At 54.9% G+C, this 8,282-nt stretch overlaps 1 protein-coding gene across 7 annotated transcripts in view; it reads right to left on the bottom strand.

Moving 5' to 3' along the window:
• Positions 1 to 992: 992 nt before the first annotated feature.
• MED12L (mediator complex subunit 12L) overlaps positions 993 to 8,282 on the bottom strand; it is a 141,245-nt gene continuing 133,955 nt past the window's right edge. For 6 of the 7 annotated variants that reach the window (XM_042798459.1, XM_042798473.1, XM_042798467.1 and 3 more), the window contains 6 exons: positions 7,825 to 7,914; positions 6,999 to 7,228; positions 5,855 to 5,999; positions 4,908 to 4,973; positions 1,823 to 1,904; positions 993 to 1,355 (listed from right to left, as the gene is read on the bottom strand). In XM_042798459.1, the coding sequence (XP_042654393.1) occupies positions 1,303 to 1,355; positions 1,823 to 1,904; positions 4,908 to 4,973; positions 5,855 to 5,999; positions 6,999 to 7,228; positions 7,825 to 7,914 (666 nt within the window). In that variant the 3' untranslated portion in view covers positions 993 to 1,302. Of the gene's footprint in view, positions 1,356 to 1,822; positions 1,905 to 4,907; positions 4,974 to 5,854; positions 6,000 to 6,998; positions 7,282 to 7,824; positions 7,915 to 8,282 lie in introns of those variants that run through there. The other variant, XM_042798491.1, reaches the window with a different exon arrangement.

Here is an 8,282-nt window from a genome sequence, read left to right as displayed (position 1 = left end):
GTGTATTTTAAATGCCTTGCATATTCCACTTTCAAAATGAATGCATTAAAAAAAAAAAAGTTATATAGACTAACTCCTCGATTACACAAAATAGTAATGAATTTATTGCTTTTTCAACTCTGCTATGAGCAAAATCATAGTATATTTGTATCGGATTGGATGATAACGACCTGCCTGTGGTGATTCTGATTTGCAATTTACTCGCGGTTTTGCACTCGGCTGAAAATCCGTAATGCCTTACGCCTCCGGGGCTCGCCCAGCACCACGACCCACAGCCGGGACCGGCAGGACGCGCCGCGGCGCGCGGGGAGCGGGGCCGGGGCCGGGGATAACGCTGAGGGCGACCTCAGCGCGCAGGGCCGCCCGCCACGGGGCCCGGGCAGGGCTTCGGTGGAAGCCGGCAGGAGATCTGTCCCCCCGGGGCACCGGTGGGACGCGGGGGTTTGTCTCCTGCGAGGTTTCACCAGGACCTGGAGATTTCCCTGCGCGAGCGGAGCAAAACCCGCCGTGACCGGTCAGTCGCTGCTGCTGCGCCGGCTGCGTCAGAACTGTCCTCCAGGGAGGTTTATATTAAACAGACCAAAGATGAAGCACTGCTTCCTTTAGTAGGTTTATTAACATTACGTTGTGGCTTTTAATATAAACTTTAAGAAGTTCTAATACAAGCAATAAACCCACTTCAGCACCTTCTTACCACAATAAGAGCAAGAAAAAATTGGTACTTTAAACAAAGAACCTTATAAAGTGCATATGAAAATTACAGTCAAATAAACACAATTTAAATTGATGCTTGTCCTACCAACAAAGAAAGAGGTGAACATTTTAAAGAACAAATTAACTTTTATGCCAAAATCGGAAGTGCCTTTCAGTTCAGTAGTTTGGTCCAGTGCAGTTCTTAAACAAAAAAAAAAAAAAGAAACCCCAACAAAAATAATAAAAGAATTAAAAAACCCACAAAAAAACAAAAAAGTGTTTCCCGCAAATAAATAAATCCAGCATTCTTTGTCCCCTTTAAAAGTAACAGGACCTAAAAAGCACCAAATTCATAAAATCTGCAATAACATTCTTCAAATAGGCCCACAAATCCATACATTTAAATCTAGTTGAACGCAAAAAAGAATCCCCCAACCCAAACAACCCACCTTGTTACATATTCACATCAACTGCAGCACAAAAAATAATCATTGAAATTAGAAGAGAAGAAAATTAAAGTCTGCTTTCTAGCAATAACTAGTGCATTGGATTTGGAGTGTCCTGTTCTTCAGTGCAAACGGAACGCGCCGGCCCCCTTGGCTCTCTGGCTCAGAAGTGGGGAGGGTGCCCGTACTGGCCCCCTCCTTGCTGTGGCTGGTTACCTGGCGGGCACAGCAAAGGGAAGGGTTTGCGCCTCCCGCCCGCGCCCCGCGGGACGCCTGCGTTGCAGGCGGGGGGTCGCGAGCGCCGGCCAGTCCATTCCATTCCCGCACACCCCGGGAAGAGGTGCCGGGTTTTCTCTCGGGGCTTTGCCTGCGGTGGGGCCGCGGAGGTGAGGAAACGCGCAGCCGGTTGTGAGCGGGCCCCCAGCCCCCGGCCTGCTGCAGCCGGTTGTGAGTGGGCCCCCAGCCCCCGGCCTGCCGGTGCCTCGGGGCTCCTCCGGAGACCGACAGGTCCCCGCGGGGCGCGCCGGCCCCAGAGCTTCGGCGTTGTGCCACTGCCGGGGCGGGCGGCCAGCTCCCAGCGGGCCAGGTACCTCCGCGCATCTACGGCAGCACATCTCCGGGGAGATCGCTGCACCCCCGCGTCCACACGCGTATTTCCGTACGTCCACAGGGCGCGCACTTACTAGAGAGCTGCTTCTGGAGCTGCCGGACCAGCGCCGCCGTCTGTTGCTGCTGCTGGGTCTGTTGCAAGCCTTGCCTCGGAAACTGCAACGGAAACCAGAGACATACGGAACGGGCGCCGAGCGCGGGGGCGCAGCGGGGCAGGGGGGGGTGGACAGCCTGCCTCCCCAGCGGGTCCCGACGGGAGCTGGACAGCCCCGTACGGACACGTGGAGCGCACACGCAACTCCCAGAGCGTTTGTCCCCGTCCTTCCCCGAACTCCTGCACCGTTCCAGCCACGTCGCTGGTGTCGCCTGTGTCCCGCCAGACACGAGGCACGGGGGCAGCGTCCCTCCCGGCCACCTCTGGAGAGGCCACTATTCACCCTGCAACTCGGTCAAGCACCTTTACTGTCTGCATTGTTCAAAGACAGCACAAAACTGCGAATCAAAGCACACATAGTTGAAGCACAGCACTCAAAAGAAGCTTCTAGAAGAATATTCTTCCCAGGGCAGTGGCACGTCAGGTAGGGGAAGGGTAAGCAGCAAGCTCGGGCTGTCCGCAGCGCTGCACGCCTGCGGCACGGCCCCAGCTGCACCCTCGGCTCCCAGTGGAACGGGAGGCAGAGCAGTGCTTCCACTGGGCAAAATCATCATCGCCCTGATCCCCACCCGGAGCCCAGAGGGATCAAGCCAAGGCCCTCCCAGTCCATGGCATTAAGCACAGTGGGATTAGACACAAAAAGCTGCCAAAGAAATCCGCTGGTAATGAATTAAATCATGACCTCAGTCACTCTGAAAGTACTCTTGGTGTAAATGCATTGACTTTCACAAATCTGCACCCCATTTATGCTTGCATCAAAGTAGAATTGAGTCTTGAATTGGTCCACCTGACAGCACGCCTTATTCCCTAGCTAGCTGATCCATTAAGTCTATTTTTCAAGCCGCGTATTTTTCAAGTCTATTTTTCAAGCGGCTCTTCCCCCGAAGACAGGGCACCCGTCTGAAAGACAAACGCCAGCGCAAGGGCCCCCCGAGCCCCGAGCTGACGGCACAACCCCCTCGCACTGCCCTGCTCCTGGCAGGGAGACGTGCTGTGCCGCACGGCGATGCACAGACCAAGCCTTCCCCATTTGCCGCCTTACCCTCAGGGCCTCTCAGCGCTCCAGATCCACTTCCCAAGTCCCAGAACATCCCTTCTCATCAGATTTGGTGAAAATGCACGTGCTTCTAATGGCGTGATTTTTTTTGTGCTCCTGCGCAAGGATGCACAATGCACCTGACCAGTCTGAAAACCCGATGTGCTGGATGAAACTGGTGTTATTCAATACTCTAATAACGTCATACGCGCTACAGAAAACGCCCATGCTTTGTTTCAGTGAAACCTTTTGCTTACTGAAGGGAGTTTCAGTGTTTTACAAGACTTCAGCATCTTTTCTCTTTCTGAAACCAAATCCTTTACTTAAAATACATTGTGTAAGCTTCTGGCTAACAGTCCTTAGCAAATGCTGAGGTTAGTCAAAAGCATTAACCACACCAGGGTTTCTTGGGGACACGAAACCAGCACAGAAAGCTTCCTGCTTGCGAAGTGCTGGACGAGGAGCCTGCAGCCAGGCAGGTGCTCGGTCTCTGCGACAGTCTCGCCCGTGCAGTTTGTTCAAGATATAAACACTATTAAGAAAGACGTGAAAACGGATGAAAATTGCCTTTCAACAGCCACCAGAGAAACATTTTTCATTTATCCTTTCACTTGCACTTACAGGCCACCTCCCAGTTCCTCTATCAGATCATGTTGATTAAATGCTTTTAAACTCCAAAGCCAGCAATTTCAGCCTTACGGTATTTCCTCCGTTTTTCTATAGCAAATGTTTTCCAGTTACCCTCACCTACCTTATTTACGCCTGGAAAAACTGCCTAAATACAGGAAACAGGCATAATGACAGTGTAAATTCAGTGGGCGTGTCCATAAAAACTCCTCAGCAGTGGCAGTGATTTGGTAAAATCATTCACTAAACTGTAAAAGGCTCCAATTCAGCGCAAAGGAATGTCTCAGAAGTTTTAATTTTCCTACAGTTGTCTTCATGCAGCTCTGTTTTATGACTAACGATTTCATTTAAAAGGCTCCTCAAATAAGCCCCATTTTTCCCCCCAGCCTAAAAACGCAAGGCCAGGGCCAGGACCCGAGGCCGGCAGGAGCGCGGCCGCTCGCGCAGCCGGCACCCGGCGCCGCTTCTTGGGGCACGGCGAAACTAGCTCCACAAGCAGCCTCTACCGCGTCCGCTCCCCTGCTTCCTCTTCAAAATATTACAAAGTCAGAAAAACCCGTCAATTTGTAAGCAGCAGCAGCGCCTACAGGTTTCTCACCAGGCTTACGCTTTTAAAGTTAGCAAGGGCTATTCATGATTACTATGGTAGATGAATTAGGATTCCTAACGCTCATAAAAACGCATAGCACAGCAAGCATAAATGGGAGAAATTCGTTCCTGCAGCAGTAAGGTGTTAATTTACACCTGGTACGACTAAAACGTATCTTTAGGTGCCCATAAAAAAAGATCCCTGACTTTTCATCAGGGCTTACAGCACTTGGTTCTGTATCAGATTTTCAAAATCCTCACTTATCTATGCTGCACTAAGAGTAAGACTGAGGGTGACTTTAAAGCATCTCCTTGTTTTCCCCTTCTGAATTCACACAAGGCAGTGAGCCTGGGCAGTCTTAATTTACTGGTGATAGAAGAGAGATGGACAGAATTAGAAAAGCACCAGCACTCATTTTTTAACCATACCCCCACGTAATTTTCGAAAGAACTGCAATGGGCGGTTATTTGTATTTGGGGTACTCACCGTTCCTTTCAAATCAATACTGCTAAGTGTCACTTCAAGATACATTGAAATGACGCCCTGGAGCTTTTCCTGCACACACCCAGACGTGTTTTCAGCCCAAACAAAGCGCGCTCCCCGGCCCAACTCCGGTGCCAGTTTTGGCGCTGGGGGTGCCGGCGGGGACGCCGGCCCGAGGGGGGAGCACGTCTGGCCCGCGAGCCGGGGAGCGCGGGGGGTGAGCGGGGCTCAGCAGCGAGAGGCGGGTGCCCGGCGGTCGCCTCGGCTTACCAAAGGCTGCTGCGGCTGCACGGGCTGGAGACCAAGCGCCGGCGGCGGCGGCGGCGGCTGCTGCATCTGAAAGGGGGAGGGCATTGCAAGAGCCGTGCACGCTGCCGCCCGAGCCGGCAGCGCGGCCGGGCTCGCCGGCAGCACCGAGGTGAGCCCCGCAGCTCCCCACCTCCACCGTCACCCACAGCGGGCTGACGAGGAGCACTGGGAATAGACAAAAAAAAATACCCGCAAGCTGGCATGTTTCGTTTCCTACACCACCGAAACACTCGGACAAAATACAAGAACTGGCACCAATAGCGACTGCGTTACGATGAAAACACGGAAATAATTCCGACTATCAAAGGGCCACAGGAGGGATTTTTAATGTCATTGACTTCCCCTGTGCCAAGCCCCTGGCATTTAGCTGATAAACTGATAGTTACCTCCAAATTAAAAATACATCAGCAAATCAGAATATAGGAAATAGGTTGGACAGGCAGCAAGCCCTCTGATTTAATTCCAGTGTGAGGCCAGATGGGGGAGAGCACAACCACTGCTGTTGTGTCAGCACCCTCAGCTAGGCCGTTCCCAAATTTGCCATCTCCAGAGGCATGCTCCGATCTTGGAAAATGAAAGCACCGAGCTTTTCACGCACGTCCAGGGGTGTCTTTCGACAGCCCCGAATGCAAATAAGGAATTGCTGCGGGTCGGGCTGCTCGCACCGGGCTCTTCCGCCTCAGTCGGACACACGAGCGCTGCTGCTGCCCGCGGCGCGGCCGCCCTGGCCCCTCCCGGCCCCTCCCGGCCCCCTCCCGGCCCCCCCCGGTCCCTCCCTGACCCCTCCCTGCCCCTCCTGGCCCCTCTCTGCCCCTCCTGGCCCCTCCCTGCCCCTCCCCGCCCCTCTCTGCCCCTCCCCGCCCCTCCTGCCCCCCCCCGGCCCCTCCCCGCCCCCCCCAGCCCCACACCTGGAACAGCCTCTGCTGCCGCAGCTGCTGCTGCCGCTGCCGCAGCGGCTCCGGCGGCTGCACCGAGCCCAGGGCCGGGTGAGGGCCCGCGGCCGACGCGCTGTCCAGTCCCCCTCCGACCAGCGGATTTGGCTGATGGCTCAGCCTGGTTGGGGAAAGACAGAAAAATAATGGGTTATACATCATTTATAGACAGAGCACGAATTAGTCTAGGGGCCCTCAACTATAAGCTGCGACATTAGACTTCCACAGATTCAAAAGACCTTACGTTTAACAGGAAGAATATATTTCCAAATATGAATGCTTCAAAAAATATTCTGTAATAGAAGCTGTAGCACACTATTGCCCAGTAACGGACGTAGGCAACAACACGTTCCTCTAAACAAGAACAACGGAACCGAGCATTCAATTCTTCCTTTATTAGGAAGAGTGATGAGTTCCTACATCTCAAACAAGAATTCCACATAAGCCCTAAAACATTCTCCCAACCAAAACATCTTGTAGTTACATTATCATGAATTTAAAACTGATTATAAAGATGAAAGTCTGATTATAATTCTGAAGATTAAAAATCTGATTCAAGACTGTAATTGGAAACTCCGCTTTTCCTCTGTGCTTGCTCCGTAACTCCCTTCTCCAGTTGTCTTCCCTGCTGCATCTGCCTCCTCTGTCATCACACTTCCCTCTCAGGGAATTCTGCCCGTTCCTCACAGGCACCGCAACTCAGCTGCACTTCCAAACTGAAGGCAGCTCAGTCTGCTCAGGCTGAAGCAAAATACATTTATCTATTGCTAGTTAAACTACCAAGTCGGTCTTGTGTTTTCTCGACTACAGACTGTTTGGTAAACCTGGAATATTTATTGTTTCCCACCACAGGCGTGTTTGCATAACACGGACACCTGGCCTGTGTTTGCAGTGAAACAGGATCCAGCCGCCGTCTTCCAGTGAATTTTTACGTTCTGCAAAACACGCAAGGTAGCGGGGCTGCGAGGCGTGCCAAGACCGACTTGGGTTAAAAACTAACCGCGGGGAAACGGGGGAGAGAGACGCGCGCGTGTGCTGCCACTTCGGCCCAGCGTTCGGGGGGTGCAGAGGGGCTCGCTCGACCCCGAGCGACGCCCCGGCCCGCTGAGCGGAGGCTCACCGCTGCGCGCCGGGCAGGGGCGGGAGGAAGGCGCCGGCCGGGGGCGGGGGGCACCCCCCGGGCTGCTGCTGCTGCATCTGCCGCAGCCGCTCCAGCAGCGCGGGGCCCGGCCCGGGCGCGGCCAGCGCCCGCGGGCTGTAGCTGGCGGGGAGCAGCACGGCACCGGGCGGCGGCGGCGGCGGCTGCGGGGGCATCGCCGTGCTGTACATCGTGTAGCCGGGCGGCACGCTCTGCGGGGAGAACCGGCACAAGAGTGACTTCGCCCGCGTCGCGGTTAGCTTCACTATAACAGAGAGAGACGGCCTTTACCACCACGAGCCGGAGCCCGGGCTACGGGAGGCGAGCCGGGGAGGCGCCGTGCCGACCCGTGGACACCACCCCCACCCCCCCCGGGGTTGCACCCCGCTTCGGTTTGCGGGCCCAGGTGGAACCCGCACCGCGCCGCCCTTCCCCAGAGCGGGGCTCTGCTCCACCGCTCCACCTCCCGCTTCTCCGCCCTCCTCCCCGCGCCCCCCCCCGCCCCCAAATCCCAACCACCAGCACGGCCACAGCGTAATAAAGAGTTACTGGTACCGCGGTCTCACCAAAAATTGGCCAGATTTCAGGCTTAACACTGAAGCGCGCTTGCCTTCACCAGTAACATTAGGAAAAACTGGGAGGTGACCACGTTAAAAACATTTACGACCTCCAGCGCGCGGAGATGGCCGCACCCCGGGAGGAGGCCGCAGGGGCGAGGCGCGTCCCGGCACGGGCGAGCCGGCTGGGCGCAGCGGGGCTCGCTCCGAAAGCATTTTGAGGCGGACGCTCCGCGGTGGCAGCGCAGTACCTGTGCTTGCGGTAACCCCGGGAACTGGGGGAGCTGCGCCGGGGGTCGAACTTGCGGAGCGAAAATAGCGGCTTGGTCCATCGGCTGACCCTGGAAAACACATCACCCGTCAGACGCGGCACCCGGCCCCCCAGCAAGGTCGGTTCTGGACGCAACCCCCGCCGAGTTGTGTCCCCAGGGAGTCACGGAGAGACTCGAGCGTCTCCTTCAAGACAGCGCCAAACCGCTGAACGGTGCTTTCGCGTGGGGAGATGGAAGAATTGAACTTTTGTTTGATTTCCAACACCACTGCAACACGGCGGCAGTGAAGAAACAGCCATTTACTGAACAGGGGGGTTTGCAGACACCCGCTACAAGGGGGCTCTGCAAAGGATTAGAAAAAAACATTCTAGCTGTCTTGGAAGACATTACATCAAATTATACGGGAAGCTCAGAGCGACTGATAATCTCCAGTGGAA

The sequence above is a fragment of the Tyto alba genome, unplaced genomic scaffold, assembly GCF_018691265.1.
Source record: "Tyto alba isolate M040663 unplaced genomic scaffold, T.alba_DEE_v4.0 Super-Scaffold_10, whole genome shotgun sequence".
Classification (NCBI taxonomy): domain Eukaryota; kingdom Metazoa; phylum Chordata; class Aves; order Strigiformes; family Tytonidae; genus Tyto; species Tyto alba.
Note: the sequence above shows the minus strand (reverse complement) of the source record. Positions and strands in the feature narration are given on the sequence as shown.